The sequence below is a fragment of the Leptopilina heterotoma genome, unplaced genomic scaffold, assembly GCF_015476425.1.
Source record: "Leptopilina heterotoma isolate Lh14 unplaced genomic scaffold, ASM1547642v1 Lhet_166, whole genome shotgun sequence".
NCBI classification, from domain to species: Eukaryota; Metazoa; Arthropoda; class Insecta; order Hymenoptera; family Figitidae; genus Leptopilina; species Leptopilina heterotoma.
In genome coordinates, this window is record NW_025110882.1 from 1,372,209 (window position 1) to 1,395,083 (window position 22,875).

The 22,875-nt window shown below is 32.7% G+C and overlaps 3 protein-coding genes across 6 annotated transcripts; 1 reads left to right on the forward strand and 2 right to left on the reverse strand.

The window, feature by feature from the left end:
- Positions 1-875: 875 nt before the first annotated feature.
- LOC122499210 (brain-specific homeobox protein homolog) lies at positions 876-6,602 on the reverse strand. 2 transcript variants are annotated; one of them, XM_043607395.1, is made up of 4 exons: positions 6,108-6,602; positions 5,709-6,044; positions 5,308-5,548; positions 876-1,413 (listed from the first exon to the last, which is right to left on the reverse strand). In XM_043607395.1, the coding sequence occupies exons 1-4, from the start codon at positions 6,132-6,134 to the stop codon at positions 1,184-1,186; spliced, it is 834 nt and encodes a 277-aa protein (XP_043463330.1). In that variant the 5' UTR covers positions 6,135-6,602; the 3' UTR covers positions 876-1,183. The 2 variants fall into 2 exon arrangements, with proteins under 2 accessions (XP_043463330.1, XP_043463329.1); XM_043607394.1 differs by having other exon boundaries at positions 5,709-6,602.
- Positions 6,603-9,087: 2,485 nt separating this feature from the next.
- Positions 9,088-12,189, reverse strand: LOC122499153 (leucine-rich repeat neuronal protein 1-like). Its single transcript, XM_043607296.1, has 7 exons — positions 11,937-12,189; positions 11,440-11,789; positions 10,984-11,255; positions 10,639-10,901; positions 10,235-10,526; positions 9,991-10,143; positions 9,088-9,832 (listed from the first exon to the last, which is right to left on the reverse strand). The coding sequence occupies exons 2-7, from the start codon at positions 11,612-11,614 to the stop codon at positions 9,509-9,511; spliced, it is 1,479 nt and encodes a 492-aa protein (XP_043463231.1). The 5' UTR covers positions 11,615-11,789; positions 11,937-12,189; the 3' UTR covers positions 9,088-9,508.
- Positions 12,190-12,347: 158 nt separating this feature from the next.
- LOC122499154 (homeobox protein Meis1-like) lies at positions 12,348-22,782 on the forward strand. Of its 3 annotated transcripts, none has more exons than XM_043607297.1 (7): positions 12,348-12,640; positions 16,973-17,380; positions 17,667-17,867; positions 18,165-18,459; positions 18,695-18,832; positions 18,972-19,153; positions 19,227-22,782. In XM_043607297.1, exons 2-7 carry the CDS (start codon positions 17,072-17,074, stop codon positions 19,557-19,559), a joined length of 1,458 nt encoding a protein of 485 aa, XP_043463232.1. In that variant the 5' UTR covers positions 12,348-12,640; positions 16,973-17,071; the 3' UTR covers positions 19,560-22,782. The 3 variants fall into 3 exon arrangements, with proteins under 3 accessions (XP_043463232.1, XP_043463235.1, XP_043463233.1); XM_043607298.1 differs by lacking the exon at positions 12,348-12,640 and adding an exon at positions 13,722-13,834; XM_043607300.1 differs by lacking the exon at positions 18,695-18,832 and having other exon boundaries at positions 12,352-12,640.
- Positions 22,783-22,875: the final 93 nt, after the last annotated feature.

The window sequence follows — 22,875 nt, forward strand, 5'->3', positions numbered from 1 at the left end:
AAAATTTTGAAAGTAATTGAATTTTATATAATAATTGAGAAATTTTATTAAAATTGTATTGAAAATAATTGAATTGCTTTAAAAAATATTATTATTTGTATGAGAAAAATGAAATTCTTGCGAAAAATGTTATTAAACTTTTTAAATAATAATAAGCATAAGAATATTTAATATTATGTACTTAATAAGTGTATTCTTTAAATTTTGAATCTGTAATCATTCAAAAATTGATGATTATTGGAAATATAAAATTTTTTAATTTACAAAATAATAAGAAATAGAATACCGCGTTCCGCGCGCGTATCATTATTTCATAATTTTTGTTTAGAAAACTAAATAATTTTAATTCTAAACCATTGGATTTAAGGAATGAAGTTTAATATTTAAACAAATTTGAAGATGTATTAACTTTATGAAGAATTAATTATTTTTGGGCAATTGACAGTTTTAAAGTTTAGAGCGAAAATAGCATTTTTTTAATCCAACCTAAGTAAATACTCATTATGCGATTAGAAAAACGGTTTCTAATTCAGAAAATCGAAATCAATCCTTTAATAACACTGTTAACTTAAAAAGTATAAAAGTGCAACGAAATACTATAAAAATGCGAATAAAAAAATTGATCCAAATTTTTGTCATCAATTTGATACTTTGAAGAAAACTGTGAAAGCAAAAACTATGACTACGTTTTAGTCGCGGAGCGTCATATGCTTCAATTCAGACAAAAAACGAATCAATCAAATTTTGATTCGCCTTTTGTCTCAATTTTATATATAGATAGAGAGAAAAAGTCTGTGGATAGAAAAAAGATGCGGTAAACAATTAGTGTATAATTAAGATAATGTTATTTAACTATATTTTACATGTCAGTATACTTAAAATGTTTTTATTATTATTTATTGGTATTATTATTAATTTTATTATAACTTGATATCTGAGGATATCAAGAAAAAGTGTCCAACCTTGTTAATTACAACAATGTTTTTATTTTGTTTTTGTGCGTCACGATTTTTGACTGCTTGAACATTAATGTTGCTAATAATAAGTCTATTCACTCTCCACAAATAGTTTGTTAAGAATCATTTACTTTTCTCTGCGATGTGTGGCACTGCTGCGAGTTGCGACCGTCGAAGAAATTGACTAGGCATCGGATTTCAGGTAAAGAAAGTGTGTCCCGCCACAATCAGCGATTGTGATGATGCTGCTGATGAGAGAGGGTCACCGGATGTGGATGGATGGATTGAAAACTCGTTGGTGGCGAACCATGTCTCGGCAAACGCAACGTGGTGTCCTGAATTGGAGAGGGTGTCTCGTCCCCCAGAACATCGATTTCATCTTCATCGGAGTCAACAATTGCATCGCTGCTCGCTCGAGATTCCCGACCTCCCGACAGGGAAAAGTCAACTGGCCTCTCTGGTAAACAAACATTTTTTCATTTTATAAATGAGAAATATTCAACATTTTCTTAGGATTAAAAAAGTTAGCGTCGTGTCGTTTGATCAAACACGACCTTTTCTACTGTCTGTCTGAACATTACTTTTACTACTGACCCTCAGTATGGAAATCAAGTCTCACAGTACCGATGAACAATTTTGATACTTTCTTTTGTCTCAACTCTCAATTTGACATCCTTGGAAAAACTGTGATTATAAATGTCGCAGTCAAAGTAAAAGTTTGTATATATAATAGTCATCAGGCAAAAGTGGAAAGAGAATAATAGTAGAGCGTAATCTCTTTAATTTGTATGCAAGCTAGAATTGACATTTAAAGAAAAAGAAAAAGAAGAAGAAAATGGGAAAAAGTTGTGGAATAAAAAGAGCTGTAGCATTTTAATAAGTTAAGAGAATGCATGCCTGGAGGCAGACCCTGGTCGAGCACTTAGCCGATAATTGATTAATTTTCTCCAAGACCGAATTGAGAAGACCCCGCGAAGTCTTTGCTATGTATAAGTCTGCCTCCTACAACTCTCAAGTCAAGGCAAGGCAGTCGCCTTGGCAGCCCTCGCTTCCCGAGGAGATAACTTCGTTACACCCCATCCCCACGAGGTAAGAAGCCATCTTGGCTACGACAAGTGGCTGGTGTTAGGCGGATGCGATGCGGTTCCAAGTATTACAAAAACTTCGATTACCCGCTCTGCAATCAAGAGGATCTGGAAGCGATGGTTTAAGGATTAGGTGCAGTAGTTAGTAGTTCAAGAAAAATGTACGTCACAACATTTTTATCCTAATTTTTATCCTCTCTCTACAAACCACTACAATCTTACTCTTACAAACAATTATTATTTTAAACTATCATCAAGTTTCACGGAAATATTTGCAAAATTATTCTGCCTGCAATTCTGCCAGGGAGGAAAATACCTGGCTTTGAGGAGGATATCAAATTGAGACAAAAAATGAATCAAAATGTTGCCGTTTTGATTCGCTTTTTGTCTCAATTTGATATGCGCAGAAGAAAAGTGGAAGAAATATTAAAAATTAATATCCAAAATTGACAATATTGAGTACTGCGAAATTAGAGAAGATCTGCAGCTTTGCGACGTTTCACTGCGAGATGAGATTTTTAAAACAATCAAATGAAAATAATGAAGAAAAGACAAAAGGAACAAAGAGAAGGGAAATTATCAAACAAGACAAAGAAAAACAAAACCTCTTAGACGACGAACTGAAAAGATTTGTTAATAAAAATAACAACAACAACAACAAATTATGATAAACAAAAAACACATAAGATTTCCGGTCTGGACAAAGTAGAAAAAAAACTACAAACAGAATGAAGAAAGTAGAAAGAAAAGCGAACCTTAAATACATAAGGAAAAGAAGTCCATTTTCCAGAGGCGACAAAAATGACAAAGAAGGTGTTAGAAAACAATTTATACGACGACCCTTTTTCAAATCTGTTTTTAAAAACAATGAAAAACTTGAAATCAGTAAAAATCGTAAATTCTTTTCTTCTCTTCAACTTTTTTAACAATATTATTGTTCTTGAGAATATTTTAATCAGTATAGATATCAAAGAAAAAAATATCAATTTGAACCGTAATTCAAAGAATATTTAATTATATAATTATACATCGTTTTTTCAATCACCGTTAACTCAATATTATTAAATTGCGACGAACTGATACTAGAAATGTGGATAGAATCAAAAATTGATCTAAATTTTTGACATTAATTTAATATCAATTTGCAACTTTGAAGAAAACTGTAATTACATTATTTTATTTAACTATATATAAATTGTTGTATTTAACAGGGTGGCCGCTGGACCGAAAAACCGGGGCATATGACAGGGAATTTTTTCGCACCGGGATTTTGGAAATTTTGTTTTAAAAACACTGATAATTTTGTGAGAAAAAATAGAAATATTTATTTTAAGACTTATTAATTATATTTCATTAAGAAAGATTGAATGATTTTCTATAAAATCGTTTTATTTTGTCTGGGAATTTTATCAAAAGTACTATAAAAATATTAAATTTCTAGAATTTGTAAGAAAATTATGAATTTTGTTGTCAAACGTAACAGACTTAAAAAAATATTAAATTTAATTTTAAATTCTTTCTATATCTAACAATAATTAAACAAAATATATCATTTTAATTAAATTGAAAAATTAAGTCGAAAAAATTTGAAGGAGAATAAATTTCACATAAAACAGTGAAAAAAAATTAATTTAAAAATCTTTTTTTGCAATAATATTATAACAAAACAAATTTGAATTTCGTGAAAATTTGAAATAATTAGATCAAAAGTAATACGAAATTTATAAAAATTAATTTTTAAATGAAAAATAAAAATAAATAAAATTTCTTTTCTTAGAAAATAAATTTTTAAAAAACCGTATTTTTCATTAATTTCAATTCGTCTTTTTACAATTATTCATAAACAACTATTTCTATATTTTAGAATATGTTAAATTAATTTTACTGATATATTAATATAGATTGGATTTTAAAAAGTTTCGAATTGAAGTTTTAGAAAAGTTGAATTGTAAAAGATTTTAATTAAAAATTCTGAATAAGTAAGTTTTTTGAAATATATATTTTTATTCACATTTTTTTCAAATTAGTTATATTTTTAAATATATTAATATTTAATTGAAAAACTTTCAAGTTATTAAAAATTTCATGAAATTGTCTTGTAAACAATGGATTTTAGAAATATTTTAGTTAAAATTTCTATAAAATTATTTATTTTCAGAAACTAAAAGGGTATGGGAAAAAGTCAAAGTTTTTTTCTAAAAATCAGGGAATTCTTTCAATATCTTTCATGGAATAATTTATTTTCAGAGTTATTCTTTATGACCGGAAAAAATAATTTATGACTATGACAGTGAATTTTTTTTACGAAAAAAGTGGCCACCCTGAATTAACGAGTAAAAAATTGTTTATTTTCACGAAAAGAATAAAATAAAAAATTTAGTTTATCAATTTTTCTGCAGGAGCTAAAGTGATGGATTATAATTTCTTTGATAATTTCGAGGTAAAGACAACAGACTAAAAGAGGTAAAGTGGCTAACGATGTCGTCTGACGAAACAGCGTGGTTACTTTAACAAAAGAAAAAACAAAATTTTCCGAAAGGTGTTGTAAGATATACCTACAGGACTGAGAGCGAAAATCTCTAAAATCTCTAAAGAAAAAAAAGTACATAATTCTAAATTTGTGGAAAAATAAATTTTTCCCTTCTGCTGATGTTTACGAATTATTATTAAAATTTGAAATTTATCTTCAGCGTGCGCGAATAAATGAAATCCAAAGTAAAGTATTAACAATTTAGAATAATGAGTTTACATACTCGTATGCCAATCAGACTCTATTGTGGTGAGTATTAGCGTATGAAGCAAAACCACTCGTTCCGTAAATTTACCTATGGCTTTCATGGTTAGTAACATTAGCTTGAGCTGCGACATGGTCAGATAAATTAATTCCAACTTTGATTAGCGTTAACTGCTAAGTGAATACTATTTGCTACACAAAGTGAGTTTAGATCAGCCGACGCTCAAAACCAAAAGGTTTCAATTACGCTTCAAATTCGTAAAGTATTGTTATACCTCATTTTTTTCATTCTTTCTTCAAATAATTTCAAGAAACGAAATCAAAGGAATAAAAAGAAATAATTGCAATAGCGATTTTTTCTTTTTTAACTGAAGAAACTATTGTAAAATTTCTTGAAATTGAAATAAAAGAAATGACGCGTGAAAAAAGAGAATAACAGTATATATGTGAAACGCTTAATGTTTTCGATAGGAGAGTGCTTTTTAATTGAAGCACTTCTTGCGAAATTAAATTAAAAAGAGGTGACATGTACCGGCTGCAGAAATTGATTGACCTCCACACTGCTGCTGACCAGAAACTTGATTGCCGTTGTTGTTAGTGTTGAGCTTTCGCAGCTGTTTTTTATGTTTCATTCGTCTGTTCTGAAACCAAGTTTTCACCTGGGTTTCGGAGAGATGTAGAGCTGCCGCGAGTTCTACTCTCTCCGGAGTGCTTAGGTACCTTTGCGCTTCGAATCTCGCTTCTAAGCCAGCCAATTGTTGGTCACTAAATACCTGTCAAATTAACAAGAATCATCCATTAAAAAAAATCAAACAAAAATCATCGAATTGTACTTTTCGGAAATTGGAAAAATCACTTTTAGCGGTAGAAATTATAGCGGTACTATTGGAACTATTGGAATTTTGTTTGTACTACATAAGAGAATGAATTTACTGTTCTGGCTTTTCTTCTGCGACAGTGCTTTAATGCGGCGAGTTCGCTGACACCAGGAACGACCCCGACGCCCATTCCGGTGCTACCGAAAAGTGGTCCGAGGAAGAAGGCAGCAGCCGGCGGGGCGGCAGGATATCCGGGCAGAAGACTCGCAAACTGTTGGTATTGCTGATGCTGGTGAGTATGGGAAGGCGTTAGATGATGATGATGCTGGTGGTGATGGAGTTGGAGGTGTTGGGAGTGAGGGGGCACGTTGTTCCTGCTGAGAATGTCCTCGATCAGGAAGGACGTTCGGCTGGCCGATGTGCCATTTTGTTGCTGTGCCTGTTGTTGTTGCTGTTGACAGGTCGACTGCATTATTCTTCGTCCTTTTGCTATTTGATCGATTTGATCCTTTACCTCGACTTTCCAGAGCGGTTGGATCATTGAAGCTGTTTCCTTTTGCGAATCTTGTGACAAATGAATCTCAACATTGTTTCCTGATGCATTTGTCGAATGTGGAGATTAGAAACCGTTCACTTTGAATCATTTAGCAAATTTTCTTGTTCCGCATGAAGTTATACAGTTGGAGAATAAGTTAAGTAACTAATCATTTCACAAACACACCGCACGATAAAAGTCGCTCTCTTGATTCTGTCTCTAATTTAAATTTACCGTACACTTTATTGACTCGAACTTTCTAAGACATGTCACTAGTTTCACACCTTCGTAAATCTATTTATCATTGGATTTTGTTAAAAATGGGATAATTTCCAAAAAAGCGCACTGTAATCAGAACAATGAAGTAGTCGAAACATTCCAGCAATTTCCGTTTCTTCGATGGGATTTTTGATACGTTTGTCACGTGTTGTCATCCGCAACCCCCGACTTGACACTGGTAGAACCGTTTAGCCCCTATCAGTGCGTCAACCTGCGATTGAGCGTGGTGCTCTCACACCCCTGGCCGCGAGGGTGGGTGGGTTTTTCGAGGGTTGCTTTGGGGCGTCGTATTGGCTGGAGTCGCGACGCTCGACGTTGTTGGGGTTGGTTCCAACTTGGCGGGGGCGGATCTATTCCCTTGGTTACCGGAGAATTCATGATTCTCGTTGAGATTTCCACTATCATAGGTTCCTTACTCAAATTTTCACACGAGAACGACCGTCTGCTAATATAGAGGTATATGTTATGGCGGTATTCGGAAAACGACGACTGACGACGACTGACGACGACTCGCGTCGCGACGGATGCGGACGTATTATTGTGTTTTCAAATTACACATTCGATATCGCCTACTCCTTCATCCTGATCATCCTTCATCGGCCGCGAGACGGGAGACGGGAGACAAGGGGAATATTGACAGAAGGTTTGCAATTTAAGTTCTATGATGCAGGCAAGGTTTAATTCCTCAAATGTAAACAAACGTATTTTCAATTTTCATATTCTTACACTGCAAAATTATTATACTTCAAAATTGTTTCAATAATCTTCTTTATTGTAATTTATTTATTTTCTAGCATATATAGTGTTTATTATTAATAAAATTTAGGTATACTTCACATAATATAAGAAAGTCAATTACAGAAACCTTCTTCGAAAGCTCTCAGTGAGTCAATTTTCCGAACGAAATCAACTTTACTACAGTCACTTATTGTATATCCAAGAGCAATGTTTGAAAGCGAGGGCTGAAAGCAATGAAAGGTTTGATTATTCCTTCTAACAGACATGTTTTATTTATATGGCAGAAGAATTTTTCTTCTAAACGAATTAGATTGTTGAATAAAATAAAAAATTCTTTTCGTGGCAAGAGGAAAATAAAACTTCGTTTTCCTCGAATGATCATTGTTGACTTCCGTTTACTTTTTTGAAATAAGAATTTTGACAACATGGAGAGCTTAGGCAAGGGTGGCACGTGCCATCATTTAGAGGGGTTTGCTTCAGCGATTATTGAGTAAATTAACGACGGGTATGTAATTGTATTAGTGACGCGTGTCCACTCACCTATATAGGTTGTGCTATTGCTACAACCAAAAGCCAAACGAAATCATTTCAAACATCTTCAAATCCAATTTAGTGTCTCTATGAAATATTTAAGATGCGACATATGTTTTGATATACAACATGTCGAGATTTTTAATTCGGATAAAATTTACTAGAAACAATTTCTCAATTTTAAATTTGAATAGTAAATAATATTCTTTTCATTTTAGGCGAAAATACTTTTTGCTACTTTTAAAAAAGATGCTGGAAGTAAATTAGGTTGGGGAATCGTTGAGTCTGAGAACAATAAATCCGTTACTGGCTAAAGCTTCTTTCATCCCTGGAGACTTGTTAGTGCAAGAAATGCATGTTATATACATGAGATAATCCGAGTCATTATTATGTGAAAAGTAACGAATATGCAGTTCAAATAATATTTAATCAGAAACATTTGGGATTTATGTCAAAGACAATCATTTACACGGGAGGAAAATAAATATTTAATTTTATAAAAGAATTAATTACAATTTGGGAAGAAGTTAACAAAATTTTGATAAAGAAAATACTTTAATAAAAAAAATATATCAAATTTAGTAGAGTTAATAACAAAAATCAATAACTAATTTAATTTTAACGCAGATAAGTTTTTTTACACTGAGAAAAAATATTTTTGAATTCAAAAATAAGTAACCAACCAAAGAAATATGTTTCAATTAAACAATATTTCATGATTAAATTAAACGAAATTTGCATTGAATAAAACGTGTGTTGAATCTTGAATCAAAATTATTATGTTTAATTCAAAAATAATTTTTAGTTGACTGTATAACAAAGATTTAAACATATTGATTTCTGTGTATTTTTCATATCGTAATTTTATTTTGTCGAATTTCCTCCCAAAATTGAAATACTTTAATAAAATATATTTATTTTATTTCTATAAATAATTTTATGTGATATATAGAATTGTTTTTGCGAAAATGTTCCGGTCAATAAAACAAATAGTTATTTTTTACATTATTTTATTTTATCAAATATAATAAGTAGAAAAACAATATTATTGAAATCAAAAAATATTATAAATAACATTTTTTCGAATTCTCAAAATTTGAATTAGTAAAAATGTTTACTAATTCGAATTACTAAGTATGAAATATTATACAATTAACTAAAAACTTATTATTATATATAAATTATGTATAATTATAATTTCATATGTTAGTATACAGTGTTTTTTGTCACCGCGTCGATAAATTATATTCTAGGTACCTATATTAAATAACAGTGAAATTGAAGATGCATAATTGCGACACGTTTTGATCATTATCATATAAGCGTGATTTTCAAGAATATTTCTATTATATTACGCTCTATTTAATATGTGAATCTTCAAAGTGAACAAGATTTGCTATTCTAAAAAATAAGAATATTTATAAGAGGTATCACAATTTGCAAGTTGGTTTCGAATTTCTTTCAAGTTTTATGAATATTGAATGCACAATTTTTCTAAGGATATCAAATAGAGACAAAAAACTTAGCAAAATGTTGCGAAGCAACGTTTTGATAGGTTTTTTGTCTTAATTTGATAACCTTGGAAAAACTATCGGACTATATAGTTAAAAACGATTGTAATTTTTACGAAAGAAGATGTCGTTTTAGTGCTCGTAAGTATAGTAGAAGCAGGTCAAGTAGGACATGCGCAAAGTTGCGAGGGTCGCACTAAAAATTTAGATTACCTTTACAGATCGTGATATTTCTTTTCTTTTTCCTATTCCTCAGAAAAACTATCAATTCCTAATTTTTTCTTTGGATTTATTTACTTTCCCGGTATAAAGAAATGCGTCCTAAATGTCATCATGTGGCGTTCGTTTGTAAAAGGCCCTTGAAAAGCTTCCTGGATTTTGAGAGCCACAGAAGAAATATCCTCTTTTCCATAAGAAGAAAGAGGTCAATCCAACAGGTATCACTAGAAGCAGGCCAATTAAAATTCCGACCAAAATCGCTGCATCCTTCTCCGGTCGAGCGCTGTACAAATCGAGGCACCGCAACTTTCGATGCTCAAGAGAATTTAGTCTTTTGCCATAATGCTCCGCAGGTAAGACACACTTCAATTTGTTTACATTTTCCCCCATTAGTTTGTGACCCAGTCCGGGAATAATATTGGCAATCTGTAAATTCAATTTGAGGTTTACTTTTTACTGAACTACTACTATCGGCTCAAGTTATTATTTATAAGGAGTTCCTCTATTTTATTTTTTAGCGAAACATATATTTTTATTACTGACTGTGCCAATATGGTCGCGCGTGTGATCGTGAAAGAACTTACCAGATATTGATTATCGCAATCGCAGCTCCATTGGTTGTTCATCAAATCCAATTCTTCGAGTCTGTCCCATCTTGCGACGAAATGCTCTGGCAAATATTGAAGGGCGTTATCTGATATCAGTAGTTTCTTTAGTGGGGTAGTGACTTTCGAGTTCTGCAAATAAAATCTTATTCAATTCCCATAATTACGTTTGTTTAGAAATATTTCTACAATTTATACTGTTTTGTAAATTGAAGAAACTTACGTTTGAAACTAGAGCATACTCGTCTAATGTTTTAAGATGCGAACAATTTTGGATTCTTAAAATTTGTAAATTTTTCAGATTCGTAAAAGCTCCGTCTCCAATTTTGGTTAATAGTGACATATTTCGTAAATTTAGCTCCTCAAGTTCTTGCAGTTCAGGAAAAGCGTTGCTTCGTCCAATAAATTGAATCGGATTATTGTCCATGGTCAACAGTTTAGCGTATCTTGCATATTCGAGTGCCAAAGGAGGCGTTGTGAATTTATTTCCACTGAGGTCGATTCTTCTCAAAAATCTACAAAAAAAAAAAAAAAATTTTATATTAGAAAAAAGAAGTTCAATAAATTGAGACTTGAACCAAAACTGTTGTCTCAATTTGACAATCAGAAAAATTGTGTAAAACTCACTTGTGTGATGTGTGGAAAATATATTCAGGTAGTTTACTTAATTGACAGTAACTCAGATCAAGTTCCTCAAGAAATGGAAGAGTCGACAATGCCGTGAGTGTTGGTGAGTCAATCACGATTAACGGATTTCCCTTTAGGCTCAAAACTTTCAAATCTCTTGTATGTTTAAAAATCTCTTGGTCCAATGTATGAAATAAATTGAAACTCAAGTTCAAAGTTCTCAAATATTTCATAGGTTCGTAACTCACTTCCGAAAAGTTACCCTTTAAAATTGAAATAAAAAATTAGATATTCGAAAAAATGGTTGACAATGAATTACAATATAGATGATAGTATTTTTGTTACCTCGAAGGCATCTGGTAATAAAATGGTAGAATTTATCTCATTATGACTCAAGTCTAATTCGGCAAAATTGTTCAAGTTTATAAACGAGTCATAATCAATTTTTTTAATTTTACTCCCAGTTATGACTAATTTTCTTATCGAGAGGGGGGGAAATTGCGTTATATCATCCAAAGATGTGTTTTCTAAAGATACAATTTCCAATGTTTTATTTGGCCACTTGTAACTTTTGAATGTCGTCTTCATATCCCATGTGGAACAAGTGACACTTGTTTCTAAAATGAATAAAATTATACCTAATTCAATATCAATATTCCCATAATTTGAAAAATTAAGTATAACATTTGTTATTTACAGGATGAATAGATTTCTTTTAAATAAAATGTTGACGAAAAATGAAAATTAATAACAAAAATGAATGCGAAATTATTATTAAACATTGATTATTTTGTTACAAACCATTACATGTACACTTATCACAAATATTTATGAGAGAAATTGTTGAATTATTAAGCACTTGTTTTTCCCCATCTTTCGCAACACTTGTTTTGTTTTTTGCTTTTTCCTCCTCTTCTAAACACAAAGAGGAGTGAAGAATTAAAAATAAAAATAAAATAACCGGACGAAAATCCATTTTCTACTTCGGAATCGTGTGCGCGCGTTACTCTGAAGGTTTCAGGTGTAAAGAATAATCGGTTTTCTAATCTAAATGGTCTTCACTGATAATGTAACTCGTTGATAAGATAATGTTTTCACTTCAATGTTATTCATCGCTATGGCATCGCGATAAAAATATCCATTTCCAAATACTAGAAATTTTAATCAACATTTATTTTAAAATTAATAATAATTATAATTTTTGATTATCAAAAAATGTTTATTAATTTTTTTTTATCTTTTTAATATTTAATCATTCAATTTTGATTAATAAATATTAAAAAATGAAATCCTAATACCAAGATGCGTGACCATGTTTGATTTGTGTCATACACACGGAGAGAAATTTGAACCGTAAAAGACAGTGTCTAATTCAGAAGGTTAAAAGAGGGGGAAAGTTCACGGTAAATCTGAGTGATTTCACCGAGTTTTTCCATTCACGAATCGCAAGTGGCAGTGACAGTAACCGTCAGAGAGCGCTACATCTTGTAGAAAATTATGATGAGTTTCCATTCATCGCCTAAGACTCTGATCACACCGTGATTTTACGTTCAACCTTCTCTCCGTGCAAAGTTATTATGTCACGATTCGAGTGAGTTTGGAAATTTAAAAAATATTTTTTTGAATAGTTCAAAAATTGGCGCCTCGATAATTTTTTCAAGTGCTGACACCTCTGTTACCGACTGATAAGCGTGCCGGAGAAATGAAAAGTATTGAATTCGTGACGTCACAAAAGACGAGACAGTGGAAGGGTACAGATGGATTGGGGTGCGTTGAAAAATGTCTGATTTTTAATTTAAAACACTTGTGGTAAATATAATTGAGTGAAATGTTTTGACGCGCCTAAGGACGCTCGTTATTAGTCGGTAATCAGCTGAACACGTGGATGAGAAATAGTGGCGTTCAGTTTTCAGGTGCTTATATACAAAAATAGAGAAAATAAAACAAGTGAAGGCGTGCTTTATTATCGAGGAAAGGATTCAAAGAACTTGTCTGTGATCAGGTAAGAGAAGATATTGACAATGAATTTTCATCTTTTTTACTAACAGGTGTTTTCGTGAAAGCACCTGAAAAATTATTGTTTCAAGCTTATATATTGAGGTTATGTTTCTTCTTGCGCCACTTTATACAAAAAATTAATTTTGTGCGCACTGACTCTAGTGAACGCCCATGGTGTGGGTTGACAGAATTGCAGGAGATTGATGCGATCGATATTGTCAAGGGTCCTGTGAGAGGCTTCACCGAATTATGCATGTTTTTTTCTTCTAGAGCAAGTTGCATTCTGTTAATTGAGAGGGTTTCTTCTCTTTACTTTTTAGCCGGTAAACCCTTTTGGAGGAGTGTACAAATTTTGGAACCGGTTGATTTCCGGTTCTTGTTTTATTTTTCTTTGCTTACTACAAATCGAGCTTTTTCGCACTGGGCATGGAGTTGGATTAAAAGAGTGTACCAGTCTCTTCCAACACGTGTATTTGTTTTAATAATTCATTTAATAATTTACAATTTCTCGTGTATTTAACGTTTTTTGTTTGAAAAACTAATTTCAAACCAATGGTCATCACAATGCAACTTAATTTATCATTTTTTTGGTAATTATATTATGTTGTGATTATCAATGAGTTCCTTCTCTTTGTGAAAAAATATTTAAAAAATTAGTAGAACACGTGCTAGGTATATGAATGGCGTATAGATTCAAAATATTGTAGATTTTGTTAAGGTTCGTTCATTCGAAAGTCGTGATTTATTTATTAAAAATACACCGATTTGTTTAGATTATTAAATTTTATGTATTTCTAATTAAACTTTATTAAAATAATATTATTGAGGGGTAAAAATTAGATTCAAGACGCAAAAAAATAGAGAAATTGATTTTGTAATCGTTAATTTTTAGGATATGTTGAACGCTTTCTTTTAATGTTAACTTCCATTTAAATAATATTAAAATAAGAGTACTTTACTTTAACTGCAGTGCTATATAAACTTTATTGAAAATAAAAAAGTAATTCTAGATACGGCACTGCGCACCGACAGAAGCGTACTATGTAGTAGCAATATAGTAGCGGCGGTAGTAACTTGTTAGTTTTCGCTCCGTTTTCTTCAATCGAAAGTGATTGTTTCCTGCTTCTTTATACCTAACTCGAATTATTCTAAAGTGACAATGAGCATTTTTTGGCAATTTTCTCGATAAATTTTCAAGGTGCGTGTGTTATGTCAGGCGAAATTAATGAGATGCAATGAGCGAATGTACTCGATCAGTATCAACTAACACTAAAACACGTGGAGGTTCTACATGCTGATGATTTAATATTTTCTGGTTTGTTAATGAAGCTCACAAATTTTAATTGATCAACTCTTTATTAAAAATCTACTCTAACAAATCACGATAATCAACTTATCGTAAATAGAATCTTTTTTCACATGATTGAAGAAAAATGTTTAAATCCAATAAGTGTTAGAAGAAGAAATTTTTATACAATGGATTGCAGAGAAGAATTAAATGAATGCCTCTCTAAGCATTCACGTACACCTGCGTATTTAAAAATGAATTATTGTAATATTTGTCTTATTTGTGAAAGTAAAACCCTGTTGAGCTTCGTTAGCAAAGAGGAAATTGATTAAACAAGACCCAATCAGTTCATCTTGTCTTTAATTGCCAATTACGTTTGTACAACTCGCTTTCTATATAGAAATATATTTTACTATATGCGAAATTGAGAGAAAAATGTTTCACTTTCGTTCTTCACTGGCTGTTATTCCTATTAACATCCTTGAATTGTTATCTCTTTTGTGCAATTAATTTTATTCAAGTCACATTATCGGAAAAATGATAATTGCTATTATAGTTTGTAACAGGTTCTCGAATAGGAATGGATTTATTTAAAAAAACTAAAAAAGTAATTTTCAATGCACAATGAAATGAATTGAAAGAAAGGTTTTTTAAAAAAAAAACTCGGTACAACTGTTAATTTAATATAGTTTTAAAATAAAAATGCTCCTTCATCGGGCAACTTGGCTACGTGTTGTAGATCGTTCTTCTTTCGGGTAACAGCTGTGTCAAAATGCGGAGCGCTGAAGAATCCAAAAGCAATATTGTGCTGCGAGACCAAGTTGAGAGAGAAAGAGAGGAACGAGCGGAGAATAAAAAGGATAATAATAAGAAATATAGCGGAAGATTGAGCTTGCTTATTCTGAAAACTAATTACAGCATTACACGCTCGAGGAACTAAAACGGAAGCTTTTAATCTGTTCTGAACTTTTAAAATTTCACCCCCCCCGCATCAACTAGGTTATCAGCTTTAGCAAACTGTTGTTTATACTTTTACAACCGTTACGAATATTCCAATTAGTGAAGTGAACTTTCTCAATTTTTTACTGCATTTCTATTTTTATTTTTATTTTTACTTTTATTTAAAAAAGTTAAAAAGCATTTGTGAAAGTTTGAAACGGCGATGGAAAAAAACAATGGGTAAAACATCGTCAGCGATAATATTTTAAATGAAAGTCCCGCTTGGTGGTACGATAAATATCGGTTTCATCGAGAGGAAAGCGCCACTTGCGAGTAATGGTGCCTCTTCACCCCTTCCGTCTTTTCTTCAGCACCCTCAATACTCGAGCATTTTCGTCCCCTCCTCCGACAGTTTCCAACCTTCAGCCCCTTACTTCTATCATTTTACTCGAATCCTTTCTCTCGCGTGATTTTCTTTATTCACAAGTTTTGACACTTGCGATTACTTATGTGTCAAAGTTGTTAATCGAAACTATACATTTTGTTGGCGAAGAAAATTGTTAATTTAACGAGATTTTTCATCCGTCAATCGAAACCGGATCATCGGAAAGATGAACGAGCCTTGTGAGTTCAGACACTGACTATGATCGTCAATAAATTATGGGTTGGAAAGAGATGATAATCGCCCTCTCATGTGATCGGTTAAAGTTCTCACGGCCCTGGTATAAATAACCCGATTATCCAGTGAAATCTGCGTCAGATACTCTCTTTTTTCTCGAATAAATGCCAATTTTCTGTCCGAAACGATAAAGATCAGTTTCATCGCTAAATGCTTTGATAGTATATCAAAGTATTTCGTGATTTTAATTTGCAATTCAGTATAACATTTGAGAAAAATAATGCTTCATTTTGGAAACGAGTGATTGTTCACTTGAATATATTTTGCAGTGTTTTAAAATTTTATTATGGCTATTATTGAATCATTATACACCCCGGACTGCAATTAGTGTCATTTTAATTCACTTAGTTTATAATGACAATGCGACAATATTGATTGGCGAATTCATCTACATCCTCTCAAATCTTTTCCCGTGTAATTGTAATTCGATTTTGAAACTTTCGTGGCATCAGTTGCAGTGACAAAATTAATAGGTATTCAAATTGTAATATTCGCTGAAAACGAAACAAGTTTTTATTGAAAATCACAAGGATTATAATATATGTATGTAATAATGTAATTTCATCAAGTTTCGAATGGGAATTTCCTTTTTCTCATTTCCTCCAGAATTACTTGCTTACTTTTATTTATATATTGAGTATTTTTAAAATGCAGCTCTTCACTCATTGCCGCAGCGCAGCGGTTTTATTTATTCATGTTGGAGTAGTGCGACCTGCGGGGTTTGGAAATTCAAAGGGATGCTCGAAATGTCTGTGTAGTTGAGTTGGTGTTATGGAGAAGGTGGTAGCTCGCTGTAGTGTTGGTAGTGAAGACTTCTAATGATGACATTTAAATGCAGTAGCGCTTGTTCAGTGCTTCGTGGTGCGGCGATTCCAGGCAAGAAGAATACGGGCACATTCACACTGAATCTGGATCACCTATCATGAATCTACTTCGCCTCCTCCTTCTCGATTAAGGCTCAATGGAAATTAAACTCCTTTTCAATTTATAAAATCTCCAGATTCTCCTCATATCAGCAAATTAATCCTCTTTTTCTCCCATTAAATTCTATTTCATTATATTTCAAATACGACTGTAATAAATGTAAATAATTTATTCCATTAAGCTACCAATGTAAAAGATATTGATCTTTAAATATTTTTAAGTCTATAATAGTAATTACAGGAAATTATTTTTCCAACTATTTTAGAGTTTGAAATTTGATAATGTGTACACACATAAATGAAATTGGTCTCCTTTGGAAGATTCAATTGCTTTTTATTCTTTGAAATTGTGACTGATTAAATTCAGTTAGTCTCAAGCGATTTATTATTTCGATATATACTCTTTAGTCCCTCTCGACACACTTAATGTTCACTTGATGTTCTATGAGTAAAATTTTAATATTTTTTTAATTTGTATTTACCGATAAAAATTTTCTATCTGTTTAGTTTTGGAGTGGGAAAGGGGAGGAGGTGTTTGAATTGAGGAAACAGCAGGCCCCGGAGGACCTGATAAACAAATGAATTTTCTAAAAGAGGAATGATAGGATGCAAGAGGGCAGTACCGCCGTGGCGTTAGCGATGGTGACTCCTGGTTACGATCAGGACCCTGCCAGCGGAGTAGCCGACTACACGGCTCACCAGGACCAGGCTCAGTTCGAGGCCGACAAACGTGCCGTTTACAAGCATCCACTCTTCCCTCTGCTCGCACTACTCTTCGAAAGATGCGAGCAAGCAACGCAAAGTTCCGACAACTCGACCTCCGAAAGTTTCAACATGGATATACAAGCTTTCGTCCAGCATCAAGAAAGAGACCGAAAGCCTTTTCTGATAAATGACCCCGAGATTGACGGCTTGGTACGTATTTACACAAAAACGTGTATTTTTATTCTAGTTTGAAATTATAAAATTTCATTTTGGTTATTAATTTAATTTTTGATTTAAAAAAATTGAATCTTTGTAAACTAACCTATAAATGTTAACAAATGTCAAAATACTTGTTGACACCGTTGACACTTGTAATTTGTATATCCCTGGAAACAAAGTCAACAAAGTGAAACAAAGTTGGTCGATAAACAAGTGAGAAGTTGGAAAAGAGTGGAGACGTTCAATTGTCTTTAATTACGTGTTAATTACGTTTCAGATGATCAAGGCCATACAGGTGTTGAGAATTCATTTATTGGAGTTAGAAAAGGTTCAGGAATTGTGCAAAGATTTTTGCAATCGATACATTACGTGTTTAAAGGGCAAGATGCAGAGCGAAAATCTCCTTCGCAGCGATTACAGTCACCATGGCCACGACATGGGTCCGTCCAGCGGCAGCAACGGCAGCAGTCCGTTACAGGTTAGGTGCTTTCTAATCCGCAGGGCTTTTCACCCTGTTCCCGAACCTAAGTAGACATCCTTATAGTGAAAAGGACGTACTGAGCCATCTAATTTCGCTTTTAACTTTGTTAAATTATCATGCTTTGAACGAAAGCTAAAATGGCTTCTTTACTGAAATGCAAAAATCTTGTAAAATCTTGAAAGTTGTTTTTTGAAAGAAATTAGAAAAGAGTACTTGGTTTGCTGTACGTCCTTGACAGTACGATAGAACCCCATCCCTGCTCTCTGATAGCTAGTTGCAACATATATTTGCCAGGTGCTGTCTGCCACAGGCATTGATGAGTCGGGAACTAACGGACTCAGAGTGAGAAGAGACGATCCGCTGTCGGAGAATGGCAGTGCGGGTCAAGTGGTTATTCCTGGAGACGGTGCGTCCGAGCTGTCTTCCTCTGTTCGACCATCCTCTGCCGTTCAGCGTCTGGACAGGGCCAGCAGTCAAGACCAGGACGACCCCCTGGCACTTTCACCATCCGCGATTCATGGAAGTACTCCGCTTTCGCAAATTGGATCTCATTCTTGTGTATCAGTTAATGATATGTACCTCGGACAAGGTCAGTGCATTCTTTCATTTCCATTTACTCCAATTTCACAAATTCCACCTAGGTTGATGCACACTATTTCCATCAAAAAATATAACGGGTATTTTTTTTTCTTTTTTTTTTTTTTTTTTTTTGAAAAAATTGGTTCTCATCTTGTTTTTGTTTTAATAATAAAGAAATCGCTTAGTCAGGGGTAAGAAAGATGAAATATATTTATAAGGAGGGTTTTTTGTACTTTCACTTGTAGAGGAAACTGATGAAGTGAATATGTCGGAGAGAATGTACTTAGAAGAAGTTGGCTACTGGGGATTACTTCCAAAGCAAGAGCGCGAAAACGAATTTGAATACGTCGATGTTGGTGTCATTAGTGATGCAAAGAGTTTTGGTTAGATGATTTATTATTTCGCCTTATGCATTTTTATTGCTAGAAAGATAGTAGAGACTTTTTTCGAAAAGAAAAAATTTGTAGCTTTTTGAAACTGATTTTGAAAAATGAGTGCTAACATTCTTTTTTGGGTTCGTAGATATTACTGTTGCAGGCTCTCCATCTCCAGTGCCTAGCGATGAAGATGATGACGGTTGCGGAACTACTACTTCGTCACATAGTGTAAGTCACAGTAGTGCCAGAAAGGGAAGACAGAAGCGAGGAGTCTTGCCGAAACAAGCGACCAACATCATGCGTGCCTGGCTCTTTCAACATTTAGTCGTGAGTTTGGATATTTTCAGTGCAGCTAGAGAAGAATATTGGTGGAAACTAAAAGTAATTTTGTCATTTTCAGCACCCGTACCCCACGGAGGACGAGAAGCGACAAATTGCCAGTGAAACGAATCTCACTTTGCTCCAAGTGAACAATTGGTTCATAAATGCTCGTCGAAGAATTCTACAACCAATGTTGGATGGCGCAGGCGCGGAAGCACTGTCTCGTGCCGGAAAACGAAACAAAGTCTCCAAGCACGCAAACCAGCAGCAGCAGCAGCAGCAACAGCAATATCCACAACAAGTAGGTTGGCAGTCTGAGGACTCAGGTAGCGATTCGATTTCTAGTGACGGAGAGGGAGGTGCAAACAGAAGCAAAGACGGCAACGACAGCGACGAGGAAGACCTTCACTGACCTCTGTCGATCGCCGAAACATCGACCTCTCTTCGGTACCTTCAAACCCAGTTGCTCACTACAGTATTAAGGTATTCGAGGTTAGATTTCGCTTTAACTGTCAAATACGTAATTATTCTTGCGATAATCAGGGATACTTGGGTAGAAGTTATCACGCTCTTCTGCTGTCGTTTATCGATCTCTACGCCCTTTAAAGGGAATCTTGAAGATTATCTAATACTTTAGAAGCCTGATATAGTGCCGTTAATTAAGCATTAATTAAGCGTGCGATAAAGGTTTTTAAGTCATTTTTAAAGAAATACAAGTGCAAACTGTACGCACGAAAGAGTAGAAAAGGCGCAGTTTGAGGCTGTCGTTATTTTTAAAAACAAATCCTATCTGCATATTGACTGAAGCACTACTGTTGCAGATTGTTTTCCATTTAACAAACAAATTTTCCTTCTTCCTGCAATGCCGTAGGACGTTAAGCTTGGAATAATATTTTTACCGTGTAAATCATTTCAAATTTTACGTAACAAAAGAAATATAAAATATTTATTTCCACTTTATTTAAGTTATAAATATTATAAATTTGATTTGTGCTAATTGAAAATGTTACTCATTTACATTTTTCATCAAAAATAGCCCCACATTTTTTGACTATTTAATTCTTAAAAATTAGATACTATTTGTAATAAATCTAATCCCAGTAATTCTTCAGACTTGCTAGAGAAGTAATTCCTAATAGTCATAATTTTAAAGGAATTTAGATAAATTATATTATGGAATGAACAAAGATAGAATGCCAATTCAATGGAAAAGTGCTTTTAGGATTGATGTTGGCGATTACGAACGTAATTGTTGAGCCGAATGCCAATCGAAATATTCTGTGCAATAGTCATTGAGGGATTTATATTAAAATGCAAAATTGCATTTTTGACGCCTATTCATGTTTTCAAATCAATGAGTAAAAAAAATTTGATAAAAAAAATGTGAATAGGCGATCTATGATGTCCGAATGAATTCTGTTTATAACCGAAACACCATACAATTTCACGAATACGTAATTAAGAAAGAAATTATTTTTCAAATAGATAGAGAGATAAGGCGAAACTCGCTAGTTATTATATAAATGTTGTTTGTAATCTTACAGAACGTTAAAACCAAGATGTTTTCATTTTATACTGTCGCCACAAACAACTAGGATCAAGAATGCGCGTGTAATTATAAAGAAAGATAAAACAACTACTTGTACATACACACGTTTCTGCATGCCATTCACAAACTTCGTTAGTCTCAATTTACGTCTTTTTCAAGTATTTTCTCTTCTTTCAATATTTATTTTTCTTTTTTCACAACAATTTGATGCTACAGAAAATAAAAGTCAAAGATTCTGTTTTTAAAATCTGATTGCTTCCAGTTTTTGATAAATTCAATATTGTGTTTACTTTTTTGAGAAAATTTCTTTTCCTAGTGAAATAATTCTGTTTACCTCCATAACATTACGAAAACAATGTATACGATAAATAAAAATTTTAAATCTTCAAAGAAAGAAAAATTGTCTCGTACGAATATTCGGATTTAAAATTTAAACTACATTTAAGCGATTAAAATTTCAATCATGGGACACAAAAAAAATTTTAATACATGAATTCTTTGTTTTGTGCCATTTTAAAAAGAGTGTGGTAACTTTCACGCGTAGTCTTTGTTCACGTCTGCATCGTTGTGACGTAGTAAGATGCTGTCCCTCCAAGATAATAATAATAATAATAATGATAAAAAGAAAAAAAATTGCAGATGAAGAAGTTGATAATGATAATGATAATATAATATTACTCAAAAGTAAAATACATAATGATTATATTTTTAAACTCTAAGTGTCGTATTTGCGCATTACCGTTTTTTGGGAGTTGGTACTGCTGTACATACAAAATATACCGAACGTTAATGAGTACTGAAATTAAACGATTATTATTGATTATTTTTAATCCGTAAATTGGAAATTGGAAACTTTTATTAAAGAAAGTGATGCAATTCAAAATTTGATTCTACAAAGACAACGCACACATGCCATTTCTAGAATAAGAATTTCTTTTGGTATTTCTTCTGCCCTTAGCAATCATTAAAAAATTTAATTTTTGATCAGTTTAATCACATGTCCGAGTTTTTATTAGAATCTAAAAATTGCTTCAAGTTTAGAAAATTTCTACTGTTCTGAAGAAAACGAATTGAAATGAATTGAAATGAATTGAAACGAATTGAAACGAATTGATGGGAAAATTAAATGAGATGATTGAAAAGGGTTATTTTGAAGAGTACTTGATAGTTCCATACGATTGCGAGTCGGATAGACGAATTTTTGACAATGAAATGCAAATAAGACTAAAGGATCGTTATACGAATGTGTATCACGGTTTACCTGATACTGAACTATTGTACTTTAACAATTAATACTTAAGTTAAAAAATAGTCGTTTAAGAGGTAGTTTAAGGCTGAAACCCTGTATACGTATGTGCTACGGCACCTGACGTCTGTGATCGCTCGATTCGGTGGGCTTCACTTGTATACCGATTAATTACGAATAGAATACATATTATACCGAAAAAAAATTATTCTTCGTCCATATAAAATCGACATCGTAATTTTGCATGTTCTGATAACTTACAAATCAAAATGAAAAAATTATTACACAAACGACACGTTATAATATTACATTGGAGATTTGTAACGAAATGTTCGCCTTAAGACAATATTGAGGTGGATTAGAGAGGAAATCTTCAATTTAATATCAGTGTTGTTTGGGTTCATTCTCGCATTTGTGTACCAACTTATTCGAAAAAAAAACTCGCACGAGTTAGGAATGGATCAAGGAAAATATTGTTGTCTGATTATGAGTTAATTATTATCATTGTTTTATTAAAAGTTACCTTTGAAAAATTCTATTTAAAAAATTGTGTTTAAAAAATGTTTTTCTTTTCCTTATTTTCTCAAACTGTGATTATGGCTTAGTTTTCCCCTAAATATTACATATTTTAATTGATGTTAATGTTGATGGAAATGTTGAATTTGTTAGCAAACGCACATTAATGCGATTTAAAACAGTTCTGATGACAGTGTATAAATACTGTTAATCCATTCCTAGGCTCATTGAAATTTTCAGTCATATAAGCTATATCTATACTTCTCTCGTGTAAATTTACGCTCTGTTAATTAAGTTTATTAATAAATGCCATCACGCTTGCAATTTTTTCGAATTTTTTTCATTTTTAAATCCAAGTTATCCATTTTCTTGAATTATGCTAATTCTTTGACTTGAAAAAAAATTATTGATATAATT

Coding starts and splice junctions, on each gene's coding strand:
- LOC122499210 (XM_043607394.1), bottom strand. CDS start 6,134: ATGATCCAACCGCTCTGGAAAGTCGAGGTAAAGGATCAAATCGATCAA. Junction 5,549..5,708: donor GCAGAAGAAAAGCCAGAACA/GTAAATTCATTC, acceptor TTAATTTGACAG/GTATTTAGTGACCAACAATT. Junction 1,414..5,307: donor TCAATCAATTTCTGCAGCCG/GTACATGTCACC, acceptor TTTGTTTACCAG/AGAGGCCAGTTGACTTTTCC.
- LOC122499153 (XM_043607296.1), bottom strand. CDS start 11,614: ATGGATTTTCGTCCGGTTATTTTATTTTTATTTTTAATTCTTCACTCC. Junction 10,902..10,983: donor TATTACCAGATGCCTTCGAG/GTAACAAAAATA, acceptor TCAATTTTAAAG/GGTAACTTTTCGGAAGTGAG. Junction 10,144..10,234: donor AGTATGCTCTAGTTTCAAAC/GTAAGTTTCTTC, acceptor TTTTATTTGCAG/AACTCGAAAGTCACTACCCC.
- LOC122499154 (XM_043607297.1), top strand. CDS start 17,072: ATGCAAGAGGGCAGTACCGCCGTGGCGTTAGCGATGGTGACTCCTGGT. Junction 18,460..18,694: donor TGATATGTACCTCGGACAAG/GTCAGTGCATTC, acceptor TTTCACTTGTAG/AGGAAACTGATGAAGTGAAT. Junction 19,154..19,226: donor GGCTCTTTCAACATTTAGTC/GTGAGTTTGGAT, acceptor TGTCATTTTCAG/CACCCGTACCCCACGGAGGA.